Source organism: Aphis gossypii, chromosome X (genome assembly GCF_020184175.1).
Source record: "Aphis gossypii isolate Hap1 chromosome X, ASM2018417v2, whole genome shotgun sequence".
Classification (NCBI taxonomy): Eukaryota; Metazoa; Arthropoda; class Insecta; order Hemiptera; family Aphididae; genus Aphis; species Aphis gossypii.
In genome coordinates this window covers 1,309,752-1,333,093 of record NC_065533.1, presented here as the reverse complement: position 1 = coordinate 1,333,093, position 23,342 = coordinate 1,309,752, and the positions used below count along the sequence as shown (strand labels likewise).

At 31.3% G+C, this 23,342-nt stretch overlaps 2 protein-coding genes and 1 pseudogene across 2 annotated transcripts; all 3 read right to left on the bottom strand.

Moving 5' to 3' along the window:
* Positions 1-6,137: 6,137 nt before the first annotated feature.
* Positions 6,138-12,926, bottom strand: LOC126552220 (uncharacterized; annotated as a pseudogene).
* Positions 12,927-13,345: 419 nt separating this feature from the next.
* Positions 13,346-20,313, bottom strand: LOC126552244 (52 kDa repressor of the inhibitor of the protein kinase-like). The gene is made up of 8 exons (XM_050206946.1): positions 20,113-20,313; positions 19,042-19,188; positions 17,708-17,845; positions 15,978-16,052; positions 15,349-15,551; positions 14,591-15,306; positions 13,502-14,447; positions 13,346-13,418 (listed from the first exon to the last, which is right to left on the bottom strand). The coding sequence occupies exons 1-8, from the start codon at positions 20,311-20,313 to the stop codon at positions 13,346-13,348; spliced, it is 2,499 nt and encodes an 832-aa protein (XP_050062903.1).
* A 378-nt stretch (positions 20,314-20,691) lies between these two features.
* Positions 20,692-22,942, bottom strand: LOC126552217 (piggyBac transposable element-derived protein 4-like). The gene is made up of 2 exons (XM_050206917.1): positions 20,994-22,942; positions 20,692-20,928 (listed from the first exon to the last, which is right to left on the bottom strand). Exons 1-2 carry the CDS (start codon positions 22,074-22,076, stop codon positions 20,818-20,820), a joined length of 1,194 nt encoding a protein of 397 aa, XP_050062874.1. The 5' UTR covers positions 22,077-22,942; the 3' UTR covers positions 20,692-20,817.
* Positions 22,943-23,342: the final 400 nt, after the last annotated feature.

Sequence of the window (23,342 nt, the reverse complement as noted above, 5' to 3'; positions counted from 1 at the left end):
TAAACACTCAGAAAAGTTTTACATATATATCACCAAGACCGCCTGCAGAGCTCATCGATTGTAATAATTTCATACTCGACTTCGCCGATCGTAAGTTTTTAAATGATGGATTTGATTCGGAAAACTAGTTCAATATTGTTATTCATATAATAACACCGTCACGCTATGTAAGCATATACGAGGGTTTTTTAAGACGGATATTCTCGCTGATGGGGAATATGCTGTCATTCGTATTAGATGTCCCACAAAAATGTAGAAAACGGATTTTTCTAGAAGATGAATTTACCGCCGCATTTGCATGGTGTATCGAGGGGAAAATGTGCTTGTTATAGAGTCTAAGAATAAGGAAGGAAGTCGTGTATTGCTCGATCGAAAAAGCTTGATGAAATTACAATATATAGAGAAGAGTATTTTTGAAACGATCGCACGAAAGTCATTAGTCAACCATCATACGTACAGTTGTATTAAAGCAATTTGAAATTATTGGAAATTATATACAGGGTGTTCCAAATTTCATGTGACAGCAGATTTCAGCATGACGTCCTTAAATTAGAAAAAATTGACCTATGTGAAAACCTTTTTAAATCACATAAACAAAATTATTTTGATGTTAATTTTTTTTTTTTAATTGGAACGGGGAGGTTTGAGGTGTAACTTTTAAAATTCAAATGGGAACCTATATTTTTGAAATATGATTCATGTAGGGTTTATTTTTTAATAAATTTTGATGTTTCACTCGTCATTACGCATCAATAATTTAAAAAGTTATTTACATTTGAGTTTTGAATTAAATTTGTTAAATGCCATTAATAAAAATAATAATATATTTTTGTGCTTCTGTCATACGCCGATGCATTGTTGTACAACCTTTATAATCTGTACAGATAGTGTACAGGTAATTAAGGTTGTAACTATTAATTTATTATAGAATAAAACGTGTGTTTAGTATCTTAATTTAGTTTTATATTACATGGGTCAAATTGATAATAATTAAAAAAAAAAGAATAATACTATAATATTATGTATATTACATAATTGTACTATTTATAATGCTATCATTGAAACGGTTTTTATCTTTTCAATAATTTTACATAATACTTATTCATTTATTATTCAAATAAAATAAAGTTATAAAAAAAGATCATACAGTAGATAAATAGGTAATTATACAAAATTATTGTATAAATTATATTATACAACATACAATTATGTATACAAATATATTTTTTAATTTAAATAATAAATAATAACATAACTACTTTCAAAGTTTGTCTGAATCAAGTTAATTTTAGATATAACATTTCTAAATACTATAAAACGACAACATTGGTTTCAAAACCGTGTATGATTAAAACTTCGCGTTCAGCGTAATGCTAAATTATGCATAAAAATCAAATAGATTTTGAAAGAACATTACCTTTTCAAACATTAAGATATGATCAATCCAATATTAAATTATAATAACTAGGGCTTAGATGTTGTTAAATTAATTAAAATATATTAAAGACGGTTATGGCTAGACTAAGGAACTTAAAAGCTTTAAAAACAGACAAATAATAAAATGATCAAATACATACATAATATGTACACTAAAACAATACAATTTCGACTGAATTTATTTAAAAATGTGTTTATTATTTATTTTGTATTATTATTTTTTCTTTTTTTTAATAATTATACCCACGAACTACTACATAATATGTAGTAGTTCATGATTATACTTATTACTTCAATATCTATGTCATCGGATAAAAAAAACCGATAGGTTTATACATAGATCATCTTTCAATAAGTAAAATACATAAAATATGCAAAATACATATGCAGTTGCATACATACATACATACAAAATGTAAAGTTTTATATTATTATAAATATTATAGTTAAAGATTTTAATTTTATTATAACAACATCAAAGTCCTAACCATGACATCAAACATTATTAAAATCATAAATTTTTTTTTCTTTTATAACTAGGGTTAGGATATTTATGCACTAAAAAATGTATGAATATGTATGCACTTATGCACTAAAAATCAGCTAAATATGCTTGAAAAATTTAAAAAATATGCATTAAAAAATAAAGATATTTTTGGACAAAAAATGCAGTAAACATTTATTATTATAGACAAATTGAAAAAACTGAAAAAAATTAAATAAAATATAAAATAAATTAAAAAGAGTTACATTAAATAATTAAAGTTTGTTTTAAATGTTCCGTTGTAAATCTTCGTCTGTTTGGCGCTAATACGTTTTTGAATCTATCGAACAAAAAATCTCTATGTAAAAATTTTATTTATTTAAATTATCATAATTTAATTTAAATTTATAATTATTTAATTATAATTTATATAATAATTTATTTTAAATAATAATAGTCACCTGGAAAAGCTCCTCTCCACTTCAACAGACGTAATTGGTGAAAACTTAAAAAAAACGAAATCCTCCGCAGTTAATTCCTCATCGATCCTCTCAATGATTTCAAGTTCTCCATTAAGTACTTTCGAAATTTGATATACTGTATTGAATCCACTGTTTTTCTCTAGAATCGTTTTAAATTTACTACATACTTCGTTGCCGATTTGTCCACCGGCTTTGTTAATGTTATCTGTTGTATTATTGACTATTGATATTGCTTCTAACAAAAGCTGCCCAGATGATTCAAGACGAGTTATATTGACTGATAAAAATCCATAGTTCGATTGAATGTATACTAAATTTGCTTCTAAAGATGGATCATTCAAGAGCGTATAACATTTTTGTATGGCTACAGCATCTTCTGGATGCAGTTTATTAAAAACTTTGCGTATATCAGTAAGATGATCTGCATAATAAACAGCCGCATCCAACCAAGTTCCCCAGCGTGTTATTACAGGTGTTGGGGAAAGTGGCACTGCAGATGCTTCGTCTTTAAATATTTGTATTCTACTTGGTGCTTTTAAAAATACTTTTTTTGCATTTTATATTAATTCGTCAACTTTTTTAAAACTTCCCCGTATTTTCTCAGCAACACCGGTGGTGTGCATGTGCTAAACATGTCACATGCACCATCTTAGAATACAAAGCTTTTAAACTATTGGCTGCTTTCACCATATATGGCGCAGCGTCAGTTAGAAATAATAAGACGTTATCATGAAGTACATCGTTTGGCCATAATAAATTTATTGATTTATCAAATAATTTACTAATAGTTGAAAAGTTAGCCCTTTCCAACTGTTCTGAAGTTAGCAAAAAAATTTTACCAGATTCGTTTTTTTCTAGTATGCCAACTACTACATTTGCTATATAACATTATAACGGCCTTCACAATCAGTTGTTTCATCGATTGAAACCCAAATTTTCTTGTCGGTTACATAACTTCGAATTTTATTCATTGTTTCTTGATAACATTCTGATAAATAGTTTTTACGTATTGTCGATTCATCAGGTCTCTCTTTTCTTGTTTACTTTTCCAAAAAATCACGAAAAATAGCGTTATTGACCTTATTTAATGGTATGTTTGCTGAAGTCAATGCTCTACATAAATCTAGGTTGAATGATGATATTTTTGTGTTTGATATTAATTGTTGTTTATCATTTTTTTCTTTTTGTTTACTCAATATAATATGTTTAGCGGTGTTCATATGCTGTTCAACAGTAAACCGACGTTCACTACCTACCTTAACTTCGCATAATTTGCAATAAAGGATTGGACCATTGGTAGTTAAAACGTGCTCTCCAAATTCTTTTACAAAACCTCTTAGTCGGTTAGAACAAGAGCTTTTAACTTTAGGCATAACTGAGTGATTCAATAGATCAAATACGTTCACGACAAATACGAAACGTGCAATATACGGTACTCTACATCGGTCGTAGACAAGACGGAAACTAACTATAAATTATTAAATGTTCTGTTAAAATATCTGATAAAATTTTAATTTTAAGTTTTAAGATAAGTTAATTATAGTGTCAATTGACGAGACTTATCGAAAATTCTATTTAAGTAGGTACCTATAGGTATAACCATATTGAATTTTCAACAATAAACAAGTGATAAATGATAATATGTGAAATACAGATAATCAAACTTTATAAGATTCAGTAAAATATAAAATTACAGTGTTTTTCAGCATTTTAAATCGAAAACCGTCAAATATGCGCTTAAAAACAGAAAAAAACACAAATTATGCACTTTTTTAAAAAAATGGTAAAATATGCAATTATGTGCAAAATAAAATTTTGATATTTTGAATATAGATATCATGAAACATATTTCTGTATAAGAATGGAGTTATTGGACAACCTAAAAAAATATGCAAAATCATAAACATCCTAACCCTATTTATAACTAAGTTTTGAAAATTTGGTACAAGGTTCTCCATAAATTTTTCTTCAAATATCTGTAAAAAAAACTCTACCGGATTCAGACAAAACATTTTTATGAGTGTTTGAAATTTAAATTTTAACAAAACCGCGTTAAATAACAGTTTAGCCTCAAACGATTTTTGATATTTGTTATTATTCAAAAAGTATAAGTCGTAGATACTTGAAAATTTTACCAGTTATTAAGATTCGCGTTTTCTTTACCTGATTTATATTTAAAAATATTTTGACTTTTTTTTAAGCTATTTATAGACAACTGAAATTTTCAATTTTTCTGAAAAAATATTTTTGAAGTGTCGATAAAATTTTTTTAGCCCTATCAAAATACTTGAAAATTTAATACAAAGTTCCTCATAAGTTATTCTTATAGTGATTAAAAAATTATAAGAATACATAGGCACAATTTTTTTTTATTATCATTTGAAGTTCAAATATTGACAAAAATTCGTCAAAACTATGAATACTTGCAAATTATTTTGTAGGTATATTTCATAAAAATTTTTGTATAAGTAGCTAAGAGTTGAAAATCTAATACAAGGTTTTTCATAAGTTTAGCTTACAATTATTATAAAAGAATTTAAATTTTGTTGTATTCAGGCCATTAAAACATAAACCACCTTTTTCACCAACCACTAGAAATTATATCCTAGGCTGACAAATCATCTTCGTTCAGAATCGTTTTTCGTATACAATGATAACCATCAGGGACGTACGCAGAAAAAATAATCGGGGGGTGTTTTTGAAAATCAGTTGCTGAAAAGTAGAACTTTTTTTTTAATAAACATACGAAATTTTTTTAAGAAAATTAGTTATACTTAGTACTTACAATACTTTTTTTAAAATAAAAACAAAAACAATTACAATACTAAATCTAATTTTCTTGTAGTTTTAGCCATTATGTTAAGGATATCTTCACAATTCACTTCTATGTCTCTATGTACATTTAACAATGTTAATCCATTTAATCTTTCTTCGCCTGTTTTGTTACGTAAATACGTTTTCAATCTACGAAGGGAAGAAAACGAGCGTTCACTTGTAGCTACGGATACTGGGAGCGTTCCACCAATACGCAAAAATCGATGAACTGATTGGTACAGTGTCGAATTGCATTGGTTAAGGGCCGCGCCACACTAGAGCGGTTTTGACGCGAGGTGAAAACGCGTGAACACCGCGCGTCGAAAACGCTAGATGAAAACGCATACATATAGATGAAATGCGTCAGACTAGCGCGGTTTTGACGCGCGTTGCCGCGTGACACAGCTGTCTGTCGCGGTTTTGCGTTTTGGACGCGATAACGCTTGAAATCGTAACACACGGTTTTATACGGCATGCGACATACTACACCGGTTACAACGCGTTGCAATACCAATTTTTTTTTTTTTTGTTTATTAGTTTTTTTTAATTAGAAAAAATTGTCGGTGATATAATTTTTTTTTAAAAAAAATTAATCAATTGAAATATATCAATATGATTGACATTGATGTTCTAATAAATGAAGTGGAAAAAGAAGAAAGTCTATGGAACATAAATAGTAAAAACTATATGAACAAACTTTACAAAACAAAGGCCTGGATAAATGTAGCCAGTGCTGTATTTAAAAATTGGGATACATTTTCAAACAAAGAACAAGAGAGTTATGGTAAGCATTATTAATTTGTATATTAATTAGATATGCGATTTCTTTATTACCTAATAATTATAATAATAATATAACATAATAATAGTATTATATTTATAAAGAAAAAAAGAAAAATACCTAATTTTAATATAATTAAAATAAAATATATTATAGTATCAATGTAGGAAAATTTTATGAATTGCTGACACAAATTTAAGAAATTGTAATGTGTACGCAATACGGCTATAATATAGGTACAAATGTATAAAGGGCAAGTACGAACCGGTTGCTACATGTAAACAATATGTTGATACTGGTGTTTAACGTGTATTAACAAACGACTTATTTTATATTTAAAGTAGATATATTTAAGTATATATACAAAATAAACTATATATATCGATATTGAAATGGAACTGCTCCTGCTCCCATAAAATATTCAGCAAAATATTCTCGAACATCTATGCCTTGTTGACGAGCTCCAGAATTATTTTCATTTTCGATGTCTTCCAAATAGTTTGATAGGGTATCTTCGAAGTTATAACCGTCCCTCCGTCTAACATAATTGTGTAAAATACAGCATGCTTTTGTTATATCGTCTGCAAAATCTGGTTCAACTAGGAGAGCAGTGTGTAGAACACGCCATTTATTTGCGAGTATTCCGAAAGCGCATTCTACGTATCTTCGAGCTCTTGATAAACGGTAGTTGAAAATTTTTCTTTTTTGGGTGAGACCTCGTCCGGGGTATGGTCTTAAAAGGTTTTTGTGTAGTCCGAAAGCTTCATCTCCAATTACCACGAAAGGCTGCGGAAAATTATCTGTATTTGGAAGAACAACAGGCGCTGGTAGATTTAATAGTTCGGCGTATAATTTTTTTCCGAATGGACAGTTTTTGAAAATTGTGGAATCACTCTCCTTAACATATGAACCAACATCGATTGAAATAAAACTATACTCTGCATCTACTACAGCCATTAATACAATGGAAAAATATTTTTTATAATTAAAGAACATTGTTCCAGAATTAATAGGTTTAATACATCGAATGTGTTTACCATCGACTGCCCCTACACAATTTGGAAAATTGGTTTTTAAATAAAATTTATTAGCTATTTCTAACCATTGATCGGGATTAGGTTCTGGCATTTCTTCAGGCTGTAGAGTATTCCATAAAATCTGACAGGTTTCACGAACAATATTACCTATTGTACTTCGTCCCAATAAAAATTCATATTGTTATGTCACAAAATTAGTTCCAACTGACAAATATCTGAAATAATTTATAATTTTAAACGTTATATAGATAACATTTTATGTTTTTTTCTAAAAGTCAAATATAATCTTTAAAGTTATGAATATAAATCAATAAATAAAAAATTATAATATTTAGTTATATAATAAATTATATTATTACTAGAGCTCGGATTTATATGTTAATACATATTTTTACTATGACTTGATAAATTAATTTAGGTAAATGATAAATTCGTTTCAAAGGATTTCCAATTAAATGAACTATATTTTTTTTCACATATTTTTACATATTTTACCATAAGTACATATTTTTACTTATTTCTCAATAGGTAGTTCTATTTTTCCTTTATATTTCGACAATTTGTTCATTTACGATTTATTAATAATTATTAATTATATAGGTAGGCATTACGGCGTAGGGAAAGTAGCGTGCCCATCGCCCAGTGTACCTTAATAAGTACACTGCAATAGCCCTACCCTGACCTTAAGTGGTTGGGGTAGTCTGGTCCTCCAGGTTGGGGGTTTAGCGCAGGGTTAACAACTCTGCCTAGTAAAACAAATTCTGTTCAGGACTCTAACACCAAGCCTCGGGATAGATTATTTGGAAAAAAGACTGGAAACTGGAAATCGGATTTATTTTGTGGTACTTGGAATTTACGAACTTTATTTAAACAAGGAGCAACATTGAATTTAGTAAGAGTAGTAGAGAAATATAAAATAAGATGTATTGCCCTGCAAGAAGTGAGATGGGAAGATGCAGGATCTAGTAAAATATCTCAAACAACCATCATTAACGGAAGTAGTAAACAAGGACATAGTTTGGGAACTGGTTTCGCGATACATGAATCAATAATCCACATGGTGAAGGACTTCAGAGATATTAGCCCAAGAATCTCCACGCTAACGTTAAAGACCAGAGATTTCCGAATAGTTCTAATTAATGCTCATGCACCAACCGAAGAAAAAGACGATGAAGAGAAGGAAGAGTTCTATTCTACACTAGAAGACACAATGGATACAGCAGTTGGTGATGTTAAAATTGTTCTAGGGGATTTTAACGCTAAAATTGGCAAGGAAGCGCTGTATAGAGCGGTAATTGGGACACATAGCCTACATGAGGTTTCGAATGACAACGGTATGAAACTGATTAATTTTGCAGTAGGAAAAGGACTATGTATAAAAAGCACTATGTTCCCTCGCAAGGAGATACATAAGTACACATGGATATCACCTGATGGAAAATATAAGAATCAGATAGACCACGTTCTGGTAAATGAGAGATTCAAGAATGGAATTACTAATGTTCGAACATTACGTGGGGCAGACTCTGATTCTGATCATTTACTAGTGGGTTTTTGGGTACGTATAAAGCTGAAAAAGCATAATAAATGTAATACAACATGCATGAGAAGATATGACGTAGAGAAGTTGGAAGACAAGAGGTTTCTCAAGGATTATAACAACACAATCAAGAAGATTTTTGAAGAAAAGCGGATAAAACATACCAGTAATGTGAATGAAATATGGAATAAAGTCAAAGATTCTATTGAAACAGCAGCGACGGGAGTTATAGGAACAAAAAGAAATGTATCAAAAGTGTGGTTCAATAATATATGTGAGGAAGCAATACGGAGAAGAAAAGCTGCTCGTGAAGGATGGTTAAAGGATACGGATAATGAGACAAAGAGAACAAGGTTCATCACACGACGAAAGGAAGCAGATAAGATTCTAAGGTGTGAGAAAAGGAAATTTGTATGTAACTTACTAGAAAGGGCGGAAAAAGATTTTAAAGCAAATAAAACACGTGATATGTATAAGACTATTAAGAATTTAAGTGGATACTTCAAAAGAAGCGAACGATTTATTAGAGATAGTAATGGATCCTTGGTTACTACAAATGAAGGTATAGCTAAAGAATGGGAGAAATATTTTGAAGAACTACTGAACTGTGAAGAACCAGACGAATTGTTCATGTTTGACCTAGGAAATATAAACAACCAAGAATGTCCAGAGCCAACTCTAGAAGAAATAGACTTACAAATAAAGAATCTGAAAAATAATAAGTCTCCAGGCGAAGATGGGTTCCAGGCTGAATTACTTAAAAAAGGAGGGGAGGACGTGACACAATGGATCTGGCAAGTGATTAAACAAATATGGGTAACAGAAGAATTTCCAGAAGATTGGAAAACGTCCCTGATTTGCCCAATACATAAAAAAGGAAATAAACAAGACCGTAATAATTATAGGGGAATTGCCCTATTGAATGTGGCGTACAAAGTGTTCTCAAATTGTATTCTAACAAGAATAAAAGAAAAAACAGAACAGACAATTGGTGAATATCAAGGTGGTTTTAGACCGGGGAAGTCAACGACGGACCAAATATTTATTATTAGACAATTATATCAAAAAACGTGGGAATTCGATAGGGAGATACATACGCTATTCGTTGACTTCAAAAAAGCATACGACAGTATTCATAGGGAAAGTCTCATAAATATTCTAAAAGAGTTCTATTTTCCCCAGAAGCTGGTCAATCTAGTTTCAATTAGCATCATGGAAACCGTGGTCAAAATAAAAGTCGGAAATGTGAAGTCTGATCCAGTGACAGTAAAATCCGGCCTTAGACAGGGTGATTCAATCTCACCTATTTCTTCAACCTGGTATTGGAAAAGTAATAAGAGAAATGAAAATTGAACCCCACGAAGGAATAAAACTCCGGAACTCGACTATTCCATTATTGGCATATGCCGATGATATAGTACTGATGGATGAATCTCAAGATGTAGTTAAACGGCTCTGTGGCAGACTAAATGACGCAGCACAGAAAGTAGGACTACAAATTAATGAACAAAAAACTGAATATATGATTATAGGTAGACAAAATTGGATGGATCAAGTTTTGGAGGTAGGTCATTTTAAATTTAAGAGAGTGAATTCTTTCAAATATCTTGGCTCAATTGTGACTGAAAAAAATGATATCACCAAGGAAGTAGCCGCGAGAATCCAAGCGGGAAACAGGATTTATTATGGTTTGGAGAAACTATTAAATTCTAGATCATTATCAAGAGAGATAAAGAGACGTTTGTATACTAGTCTAATACGGCCAGTGATATTGTACGGATCGGAAACATGGGCACTAAGGAAATCAGATGAGAATAAGTTCTTAATACTAGAAAGGAGAATATTACGAAAGATATTCGGCCCAATAAAAGATAACATCACAGGAGAGTGGAGAAGAAGAAAAAACATAGAGCTACAAGAAATTTTTAATGAAAATAACATAGCAGAGACGATCAAGAAAAAAAGATTGCGGTGGGCAGGACATGCAATCCGAAGCCAGAACTCTTTACTAAGAATGGTTCTAGAACAGAATCCAGTAGGAAAAAGGCCCTTGGGAAGACCAAAATTGAGATGGGAAGATTTAGTTAAGAGGGATATAGAAGACTTAGGAGGCGGAGCAAACTGGAAGGATTTGGCGATGAATAGAGATGCCTGGAGAATTGGTTGTGAGACGGGATGGTCCTAGCGGCCGATTAACCCAAGAAGAAGAAGAAGAATAGGTAGGCATACGACTGTATTTTTCAATACAGACAATTTTATTTCTCATGTTTCCAAAAGGACAAAATATTCGTAGTAACAAATGTTCGATATTTATGACTTCGATAAACGATAAATAACGATTGAAAATTTAAAAATGCATGTTATCATAAATTGTAATTAAGATAATTAATATATTATTTTTTTTTTATCTTTTTTTATTTATATTTTATAATTTTTAACAGGTACCTTTTTTTACTATTAAAATATAATTTTTTCATTAGGAACTCATATGGTTATATTATATAATTAAGTATTAATAAATAAATCATATTAGTAAAATACATATTTTGAGTTCTTTAGCACATATTTATGTACATATTTTGGTTTCATAAATACATATAAATCCGAGCTCTAATTATTACATTTTTTTTAAAAAAATATAGTAGGTACTTTTTACTGAAAAATATATTTTAATAGAGGTGATTTTCATAATGACTGTATTATAATATTGTAAGTAGTGAAATCTGTTGTTAAAAATGGACTTTATTAATTATTTTTTATCATTTAATTATTAAATACATTTTTTTTTCGTGGTTTTTTTTTTGTTGATTTTTTATACATTTGGAAACATGAGAAATAAACAGAATTGTATTTACTCTTCTTAGAATTTTTTAATTCTTATAAGTTAACCTAATCTTAAAATAATTATTTACAATATTACTTTATAGTCGAAGAAATTAAAAAAAAGTGGAAAAATATCAGAGATAATTTTGCTCGAGATATAAAACAAAATAATAGTACACCAAGTGGTAGTGGAGCAAATTCTACAAAAAAATATGCCTATGCTGATGTACTTTCTTTTTTACAGCCCGTTTTAAAAAAAAGAAAGTAAGTATAAGACATTGTGGGAACAATATGTTTGCTTAAAATATAATATAATATAATACATATTATGTTATAATAAAAATTGCAGGACAACAGGTAATATGTATTCGCCATCAACTTCAACAGAAAACACAGTGGATACTGTCGATGCTGATGACATTTCTGAAGAAGTTTATGTTGAGCAATCAAATAAATTAGACAGTACACCTGATACACCTGCAAAGACTCGAAATAAAAAAGAAAAGATTACCACATTTCAACAAAGTTTGCTGGATCTAATGCAGCATCTTCCTATACAAACACACAATGAAGACATAGATCCAGATAAAGCTTTTTTGTTATCATTCCTTCCTGAATTTAAGAAAATGAATGCCAACCAAAAACTTGATTTCAAGATTGCAATCATGCAGTCAGTTAAAAATATTTTAAATCCTGCGATTGACAACTCTCAATCTTCACAATCAAACTCGAACATTCACCAATTCAGCTATCCTAATTATGTTAGCCAGCAAACTTCTTTCCCACATCCATCTTTCTATCCAAATTATACACAACAGTTTAATCAACCGGCCCGCCCTTCTTCAAGGTATTCACTTCCACAAAGTTATGATTCCCCAACATCACATGATTATAACCAGGAAGATATAGGAATGCATCATAGTGTATAAGTGTTATTATTATTTTTTTTTTTTTTTATAAAAACATTATAAACAGAAGAATTTGTTGCTTATTTAATTTTATATTAAGTCTTAAATACTTAGATTATTTTTATTACTTTTTAAATTGTATTTCAAAAGTTATTGCAATTATGTTTTATTTTTATTTTATTGTTACATACATACTCGTATAATACATTAGTACCTACTGAAAACTGTTTTATATATTTCAGAGAATTGATTAATTTGATTGTACTTAATAGTTATTATGTATAACTATATTCACTAGTATAGTTTTATTATTACCTGATTGTAATAGTCAATCTTTCTTCTGCACACACCGGACGTCGGAACTTCGTAGTTTTTTTTGTAATGTAGGGACGTAGTTTTTCTAATAGCTTGTCAAATGAAGAGATGGACATTCTATAGTACTCTACAAATTTATTCGGATATTTTCGAATGTCTCCATAAAATGAAAAAAACCGATTATTAGTTTCCCGTACTATATTAAACGGATGAATCCAATACGATCTTTCTGACCTTGGCGGGTTCAGATATCCAAATGCCTCTGCCACTGCAATCACTTTCATTGCATTCATATAATATTCGTAATCCATGCTGCATGAAAAAATAAAAAAAAAAATTAAATATGATTTTTACAAATGGAAATTTATATTTTTTAATAATGATACTAATAAATTACTTGTAATAAAAATATGTAATTTATTGTTCGTTGTTACATACCTTCAACTTATTTATTCAATATATACAAATTAGTTAATTATTAAGTACACAAACACTTTAGCGAAAAAAACTTAATAACAAATAAACAATTAAAAATGCAAGTTAAAATGTATAGTAAAAATGTAAAAAATTACAATTAAATGACGAAAAAAACAGTACCGAATCACAAAATACTGGTCAACTGAGCTGGTCTGAACGTATAGTAACGCGAGCAAACCGCGCAAGTGTAATGCATGCAGACCGCGCGTTGAAACCGCGCGGTAGAAAAACGCGCGTCAAAACCGCTCTAGTGTGGCGCGGCACTTAGAGCTTGGATAAAGCATACTGGTCGATTTTCATTTGGCAGGCCCAAATAATGCCTGTAACATATATAAATGCGATATTACTGATATTAGTGAGTTAAATTAGCATGCAAAACTCGAATGATTAAGTTAGAGCTTACCTTCGCCACATAACTATTTCGGCTATTAAGTCCTCTGATGTTCCAAGTATCTCATTTGGCCATTCTGTTTTTAAAGTGTGTGCTGTTTCTTTAATTCCATCTGTATCCAACGCTATACATTTCGACCGCAAAATATTCTGTATTTTTAAAAGTAGTGTACTATGGTCAAGAAATCTTGAGTTTAATTGATCCAGATAATGATCTAAAAATGGAATAAATATCGATTTACGATAATATGCTTCAGGGTTGCCTGCATAATTTTCACGATGTATTTGATTTTTAACACGCCGAGGAATGATCATTTGGACACCGGTTTTTTCTGCCATTTCCATAGCTTGTTTAAATACGTTTTTAAAATTACTTTCTGCATTTTCTCTCATCTGATTGATTTCTTCATACAAATTATTTGAATACTGAACGCAACTGCTTAAATCGCAATCTACTTTTTGCAATGATAAGCTAAGATTTTTAGTCAAGCTAAAAATCGGTTTTAGTACTAATAATGCAACAATAAATTGAGGTGTACAAATTGATAAAAGAAGAGTGTGTGGTTGTACTCCATCAACTTTACAGGTTGTTACTTCCAGTTCTTCAAGCGCAGAGCATATATATTCAAAAACATCATAGAATAAACTGAGTGAGTTTAAATGTTCCACCCACCTTGTTTCGCAAAATTTCAAGAGTCGTGTTTGTTTAGCTTCTGGAACATCAGCTTTTATTTTATTTTTCAGTATTGATCCAGCTTTATTTGATTTACGAAAATAATTTACAATTTCCTTAATTGTTCCTAAGCAATTTCTGATTGGAGTAATTTTGCAAGCATGTGTTATTGCTAAATTTAAGTTGTGATTAGCACAGTGCACATAAACAGCCTCTGGACAGATTTTTTTAATTATAGCTGCACAACCATTGTATTGTCCACTCATGGCACGCGCTCCATCGTAACCTTAAAAGAAAAAATAAATATTCACGTTTTATTTTATCACTTTATTTAATTCATATGGACTTTTCAGTTCAATTAAAATAAAATAATAATACAAAAAATATCAATTATATGACTAACAATTTACTAGACTTAAAAATAATTACCTTGTCCTTTCATAAAAAGTGTGTTTACACCAAGGGCATATAAAGTGGTCAGAAGCGTATTTGCAAGTCCTTCCACTGTAACAATCTCAACTGGAACAAAGCACAGGAAATCTTCTCGGGTTACATATTCTCCTTCAATTTCATCAACGTATCTTACACAAACAGAAAACTGCTCGATGCCACTTACATCTATGGTTTCATCGGCAATTGATGCAAAACATTTAGCCTTATTGATGCGTTCCACAATTTTGTTTGTAATTATTTTCCCTGCTGCATCAATTATTTCATTTTGTATTCGAGGGCTCAAATACGTAGCGTTTATAGAAGCAGTTTGTAAGTGTTGATGTAAATCTATGTCACCACATTCTATGGCATATCGAAGAAACGCTCTAAAATTGCCATCATTTCTTTGGAAACTCATTAATAGTGGACCATAATCACGGTTACCTCTCAATGCAAGTCCTTGTCTGCCACACAGTAAAATTGCTCTAATGATAGGAGTCAATTTTCTTCTATTCTCCAATTGCTGTTGTTTTCTACCTTTGTCAATTTCAGTGATCACATCGTTTCTTTTATTTTCAAAAATTAGACGAAAATTGTGTGCATCTTCTATAGCGTCCTTGTGGTATAATTTATTTTGATGTTCTTTAAATTTTTCAAGGGCTTTCTTCAACCAAACGAAGTCTGTATAAAAGCTTTTAGATTTTCGTGATTTCCTTTACCTGCATTTTTTTGGGAAAATGAGACGCAAATTCTACAATAGGCTCGCTCCGTCCTCGATTGCTGAATACGTCAACCAAGGAAAAGACCGCAACCAAGAATGTTGAAATTTTAATTTCCATTTACTTGAAGTTGGAAATTTATAGGTTATATCAGGTACCCATGCTTTTACAATAAGTTCATATTTCTCGTTATCATTAAGTGATTTTCGACAAAAATTAGCCACGTCATTAGGGGGGTCCTAAAAATGAGTAAAAAGTAATTATAAAACATGAAATTCATCTCTTATTGAAATATGATAATCGTTAGAGGTCTAATCAATTGAAGAGTTCGGCCGAATAACGTGAAAAGTGCCACTGCGCTCTAATTAAATATAAATTAAAATATAATAGTTTACGTAAAATTGTTAATAAAATAAACGCGATGCCCGGCGCAACGATAAGAGACCTAATAAATAGATGATAAAACACACGTCACATGAACAGAAAAACTAGTGTACTGGAAATTTATTATTAAGTCTACAGTTCAAACACTTCAATCGTACAATATCCGGTTATCGCCTTATCGGAAATGAAAATAATACAAACTATTTCGAACTATAAGTAAATAAACCGTGTGGACGTGTGGTACTGAGGTGTATGCAAAATCATAAGTAGTAAGTACTTACAAGTTGACTGTCTTCTACTACAGATTTTGACCTTGGCGATGTCGATAAACATTCAATTTCTATTTCTGCTGGTGCCTAAATAGCGCAACAATCAACATTAGAAAACAAGTTAAAATATTAATAAACAAAAAAAATAAAAACTATCACGCACCTCATTATTCTCAGTTCGAGATTTTTTATTTGTTGAGAAATAAGAAAGTAAAGTGTTTCTTTTTTTGACGATTCCATACTTTATATTAGTATAATATTATAAACCAACTTGAGAGTTAAGAAATAAAACAGTATAATATTGTCACTTTTCGTGCCTCGTTTCAGATACAAAACAAAAACATTAACGATAATGTCGATAACAAAATATTATAAAGGTGCGTTTACATTAGAGCCCGAACACGAACGAACGCAAGCGAACAGAAACGTCATTATTTATAAATTATAACACTACAATTCGCAGTAATTGTTCCGTCATGTATAGTTTTGGTATTTCCCATGTCTGTGCACATTTTAGAATTCTTTTTATCCACGTCAATACACAATAGGTATAATTTTATTTTATTTATAAATTTGTACCCCATAATTGGAGACCACATGTCCATAAAGGTTTTAGTAATGTTTTATACATAAGAACTTTAACTTTTAGTTCGGCATGTTTATTATTTATGAGTAAAATTCGTAGTCTACGAAGACGGGCGTTTAAGGCAAGTCTCTTAATATAGATATGGCTATTCCAAGTTAGGCGCTTATCCAAGTTAAGTCCTTGATATCTAACTGTATTAGATGCGGGAATAAGAATTTTGTGTAAATAGACATTAGGACAAATGGAGTGAATGTTGCGTGTATTGACTTATTGGGATTTAATGCACCAATCGGTGTACCATTCAGACATTAGGTTGAGATGAGTTTGGAGATTTGCTGAGGTAGTTAGAGGATTTTTGTCAATTGATATGATGACTTTGTCATCCGCATAATTGGCTACACTAGTATTTTGGGAGATATGCTGATCAGAGGTATATATATTAAAAATAATGGGAGAAAGAATTCCACCCTGGGGAACTCAAGCTAAGATTTACTCAATTTTGGATACTGAGGATCCAAACCGAATTTGGAAATGACGATCACTTAAATAAGATTTAATCAATAAAAATGAACATGGGGAGAGGAATTTTTTAATTTAAAAAGTAATCCTTCATACCGAACTCTATCAAACACTTGGCTAATGTCAAGAAAAGCACAAGTGCAATAATACTTTTTTTCTAAAGTACACGAGATTGCGTCAACTAACCTATGTACTTGGTGTATTGTATGTATTGTACTATGCGCTGAATGTAAACCAAATTTATTGCGAGTCTGGTAGTATCTTGTTTGTAAAAAATGTAAGGTAATAGCCTTTTAAGTATTAGTCTTTCTAGTAGTTTACCTAGAAAGGGTAATAGACTTATTGGTCTGTACGAGGAAGACAATCGGGTGGTTTGTCCGGTTTAGGAATCATGACTATGTTTGAAAATTTCCATAGAAGTGGGAAGTATGAAAGTCGTAAGATTGCGTTAAATAAATATGTGAGAAATAGTATAGCTTTTTTGAGGAGACATCTAGCGACTTCTGCGGCAATTAGATCAAAGCCTGGCGTTTTTTTAATAGAATACTTTTGTATTGCAGTTTTTAATTCATTTGGTGTAAAGCACTTTTCAGTCAGGGAGATGAAGAGGCATGGGACAATCCAAATACTGGGTTACCTTAGAGGTGAGATCTGGTTTATTTATATCAGGATGAGGCTTAAATATTTCCGATAGGTGTTGACGAAAAGTCTTAGCCTTGTCCTCATCAGTTATAGCAATAGAATTATCAGTTTCGGTTAGTGGTGGTAAACTAGGCTACCGTCAAAAGAGGATAAGTTAAATAGCTTCTGTTGGAAAATATCTGATTTATGTTTTAGAAAATGTTTTTTAAGAGAATTGGATAGTTTATTGTACAGTGCTTTATGGGAAGGTAAACGAGAAAATTGATAACGCGCTCTAGCTCTCCTTTTATCAGTAATTAATGAACGTAGATGTATTGGTAATAGTGGAAACTTAGTGGAAGCTGGAGTTGGCTTAGATTGGGATGCCTAAGCAGCTGTTTGAATGATTGAGGTAAATTTATCAACTGCATTATCAATATATTCATGTGTTTTTAATTTAACGTACAGGATGATTTCTTGATCTACTAAGTTATGGAACTTAATACGATCAGTTGAAGGATAAAATAATTTTGGAAGTGTCATACGTATTGTTGGGGATGCATTGATTGTTAGAAGTATAGATAAGTGGTCAGAGTTTAGATCTAGGATATTTTCCGGGGTGCAGTATAAATTACTTGGTATTTTAGAAATGAAGATATCAAGGATGTCGGGTTTTTTAAGTGATGATGTTGGCCAATAAGTTGGACCTGGAGGGGCCAGTATCTAATATTTTTTGGCATTGACAAAATTGTAGAGAACATAGCCACGCGGGTTGACAGTATGACAGCCCCAGGCTTGATGTTTTGCATTAATATCTCCACCAATTATGAAATGTGAAGTAATTGATGAGAAATAGTCGACAACATTAATGGGAGAGATGTTGTGTCTTGCAGAGCAGTAAATTGCAGCAATAGTGATAGGTATATTATTTAACTTAACAGATACAGCACAAGATTGAAGATAATCTTGTAAAAAGGACAGAGTAGATTTAATAATGATGACCCGTGAAGGTTAGGTTAGGTTAACCTGAACCGTGAGATGTGTTGATTGGATTTGAACAGAGTGTAGCCTGGAATAAAAACATTTGAGTATTTGGTACAGTGAGTCTCGGTAATTAAGGCAATATCGATATGTTTTTCATACAAGACAGCTTGTAATTCATTGATGGGGTTTTTTAGGCCATTAGCATTAAAAAGGATGACGATAATAGATTTGGAGGTGAGCGAGTTATTTGTCATTTTTATTACTTAAAAGACATGAGATAACTTGTGTTAAAAGTGTAATTAAAAGGCCAATAACTGATTTAAATTCGTCAAGTTAACTTGACATATTTTTATCAAAACCTAATACTGGTTGAGGAAGATGGTTACTATCTCTTGACTGATTTGAAGTAGTATGGGCATAAGTTCTCTGAGATGAAGTGGGAGGAAAGGTGCTAGGGTTGTTAGTTTCCAGAAGTTGGTGACTTTCTTTTAAATTGGAATTATTAGTAGTAGACTTAAAATTAACATTATCAAGTAGAAAGTTACTTTTATTGTTATGCTTATTTCGACATTGGATTTCTCTGTAGACGTTGCATCCTCGGTAGTTGGCTGGGTGGTTGCCTGAGCATAGGGCGCATTTGGGAGGACAATCTCTTGGTTAGGTGCAGTCTGAGGAAGAATGTGAGTATCTGCAGCGTACATAACGAGCTGAGTATCCACAGTATGATAGCGTGTGACCGTAGTCTTGACAATTGAGACATTTACTAATTACCATCGGTTTATAGGGTTCTTCGACCTTAATTTTAGTATGAAGAATAATGGAAAGTTTGAATATATCGTTAGACTGTTCAGTAGGTTCCAGATCAACAAAGAAAAGTGGTAGCGGGCATTTGGTGGTTTTGTGAAGTACGTTAGCCTACGTTACCTACCTGACCTCAAAATGACGCAATTCTAGCTCAGATTTAATTAATTCTAAGGATTATATGGATGTATAATGCGGATGAAAACTTGAGTAGGTTTATCCTCTTTTAACTGATAAGTGTGATATTGAGCATCCTGTTCTTTTAAGAAATGTATCAGGGATCTGTATGATTCAGGGGTGGCCGTTTGAACCTTTAGTCGATCAGAGGAAGATTTACAATGAAAATTATCAACCCCAATAAGCTCAATTAAGGCTTCGCAAATTTTTGAAAAGTCAATAATACCTTTTACAAAAATCGATGGCGGTGGTTTAATTTGGTTAACGTTATTAGCAGTTCCTGTGGAAGAGTAAAATACTTGGTTAGAGTCCGGTATAGACGGAGTAACAGGTTCGATTTGCGTAAGCACTTCGTAGCGATTAGCTGTTAAAAATAATTTATTATTATTATTTTTTTTTATTTAACGTAGGATTAGGAGATTTCGGATCGGATGAATCTGAGTCGTTTCTTTTATTGACCTTTTGTGTCCAACCAACATCCATGTTGTTTTGCATGTTATCATATTCGAGAGTAGAATTTGAATTGGTAGGATTCATCATAGAATTATTTGTAGTATTTTTGATTAGGTGAGAAGCCTGTATATTGTTGTCAATTTTAATTTTATCTGCCGGTTTATTTTTCGCTTTTGACGTTACGGGTGAGTTAGGAGGCCACGACATGTTATTTAACCCGTCACTGGTATCGCTATATACTGTTACATGATTGGTATCGTGTTAGCGTTACGCTAACATTATCGTTTTTTCGGTTCTGTGAATTATTTTTTGAACTTGGAATAGTGAAACAAAGATAAAAATATTTGTCTAGTTTTATCCCACAATAATTATATTGTTTAATAGCAAAATCACTAATAATATTTATTTATTAATAGCAAATTTCACTCAAATTGTTGATATATAAATAAAAAAAACATTATTTTTAGTAGAAAAAAAAATATTATATAAAAAATTAACCAAATCACTTTTTTGTAACAAAATCTATTAAAATAAAAACAATTTTAAAAATTATAACTCATCGTTCGAAATTTTCGAGTTTTCTCGGAAAAAACTATAAAAAATAAAAAAAAACATAATTTTTGGTAGAAAAAAAAAATATATTAGGTATATAAAAATTAAACAAATCACTTTTTTGTAACAAAATCTATTAAAATAAAAACAATTTTTAAATTATAACTCATCGTTAGAATTGTCCGAGTTTTCTTTCACGGTGTTGCATGTCGGACAAGTAGGAGTAGTATGTTCTTTACATATATACACACCACATAACGAACAACTGACCTATAAAATATAATATAAAAATAATATAATGTATAAATAACCAATAAATATCTTTATAATGGTACCTTTGTAAAGCGATTTTTTCTTATTGGACAAAAATTACATCTGATTCGTTGATCACTTGTCGAAACATCTGGATTCGGACTTTCCTTATTATTTTTTGAGGTACATCCAGTCATTTTTATTATTTGTTGTCGAAGGAGAAATGATAAACATGGCTGTTCAAGACGTTTTACCATGTAAGGTTTAGTGAGCTCTTGTCCCAAAGTTTTTAAATATTCTCGACGAGTTATCATTTTACCGGTATTTTCGCAGTATATAATTTGACTGTTTATCCCAGCAATATTCATCAATGAAAAAAAAATAGTTAGGGGCCATCGACAACTAATTCTTGCCACCGAGTACTCGCCTTTCATTTCGTCTACTACATCCACTCCACCTTTAGTACCATTATAGTACGTTATGACTTCTGGTTTTTTTTGGTCACCGGATTCCGGGTCAATGATACCTTGATCATGCATACTTGATATCATAATGACATTTTTATTTTTGTTTGGAGTATAAGATGTAAGTAAAAGGTCTTTTCCATATCCAAACAAAGTCGAATTTACCTCTCTTTTTTTAGTTTCTAAAAAAACCGGAGGAATTTCCCTTTTGTTTTTCCTCAAAGTGCCCACTACAGTGAGATTATGATTTTTTAGTAACTCATGAGCCAATGGAATTGAATTGTACCAATTGTCCATAGTAATATTGCGGCCAGTTTTTGATATCGGCGATATTAGTCGTTTTACAATACTTGACGGAGAATTGTCAGATTTGAAAGGGCCATCCGGCTGAGTTCCTACGTAAACCTCCATATTAGACGTATAAAATGTACGAGAATCAACGAGTGCTTGAATTTTGATACCGTATTTATTTGGCTTATTTGGTATATATTGTCGAAAACTGCAACGCCCTCGAAACCCTTCTAGCATCTCATCTATAGTGCAATTCTCTCCTACAGTATAATTTTCTTTACATCGCCGAACAAAATCATCGAAAACTGTACGAATAAGTGCTAGCTTGTCTATTGCTCTTCTAACGTTCCTTGTTTCAATATCATCAAATCTAACAGCTCGAAGTAATAAGGAAAAACGTTTTTCTGACATGACTGCCCGGAAATATTCAGGAGCAAAACCGTCAGTACTCCACAAATCGTGTAGGTTCAAATGATTGCTACGCAAATACCCAGCCAAGTACAATAATCCTAAAAGGGCATCTATTTCTTCTTTCGTAGTATCACGCACATCCTTATTATTTTGATAATTTGCACGGATTTTCGCTAAATATTTATTAGTACACTCAACTATATCTATAACTACAGTATCAGGAAAAAATAACTTCCAGCAATCCAAGACTGATTTGGCATCTCTAGCGATTCTTTTCACTCCGGCAAATGCAAAACAATATTATGACGACGAGTACGGACGTTAGAAGGGGGATTATTTTTATACCATTTAGTTATTTTATCTTTCCTAAGAAAAACTCTGGTTCGGAAATTATAGTAATATTTTCACCTGAAAGAGAAGGTGATCGACGACGTACATTTGATGTAGTTTGATCGGTGCTTTCATCACTATCACTTTCCACATTTTCAATACAAAAGTCAGAATCGGCATCGGTATCATCGGAATCAAATAACGCGTAATCATCCTCAACCTCACTTAACCACGCACACACTTTTTCACAATTTTTGTCCATTATTTTAAAGTATTAAAAAAATAAAATAAAATTCAAAAAATTATAACACGGTTAGTATCGTGCGAGCAGGACGCTAACATAATCGGTACTGCGTACTTTTACCAGTCATAATATCCACATAAATATGTTTTTGTATTGTTTTTGTTGTTATTATAGTTTATTATTATTTAGATAAGAGGTATGTGGAGTTTCAAAATAATCTATTTTTATTTGAACAAGTGGTTCCTAAAATAAGTTTAATGTTAGCGAAACGCTAACACCGATACCGATGACGGGTTAATAGACAAAGGTCGAGTATCAGTGCTTTACAGCGATATTGCGACGGTTATAGATAGACTATAGAAACTTAGTATAAACGTGCAGTTATTTGATTTATATTTAACAGTTCATACAAGACAATACTGATTATAATAGAGTATCAGAAGTTGAAAGCGTCAAAGAAATATTTAATTCTTCAACATCAACATCCACTCTTTTGGTTCAAGAAAATACAGCTGTTAATCCACAAACTAATACTGCTGAAGAAGATGGTTTTCAATATGTAGCTGGATGGATAGCTAGAAAGTTCAAAAATGAATTTCTGGGATTAAGTTCCATGACAAAAGCAAATGAAGAACATAAATATACTCTTCCTAGTTGGTTAGATCATTTATCATTTGGAGGCTTGACTACTC

Coding starts and splice junctions, on each gene's coding strand:
- LOC126552217 (XM_050206917.1), bottom strand. CDS start 22,076: ATGTCAGAAAAACGTTTTTCCTTATTACTTCGAGCTGTTAGATTTGAT. Junction 20,929..20,993: donor GAAAAAATCGCTTTACAAAG/GTACCATTATAA, acceptor TATATTTTATAG/GTCAGTTGTTCGTTATGTGG.
- LOC126552244 (XM_050206946.1), bottom strand. CDS start 20,313: ATGTCGTGGCCTCCTAACTCACCCGTAACGTCAAAAGCGAAAAATAAA. Junction 16,053..17,707: donor AACCAGATCTCACCTCTAAG/GTAACCCAGTAT, acceptor TGCGCTATTTAG/GCACCAGCAGAAATAGAAAT. Junction 13,419..13,501: donor GAAATAGTTATGTGGCGAAG/GTAAGCTCTAAC, acceptor TATATGTTACAG/GCATTATTTGGGCCTGCCAA.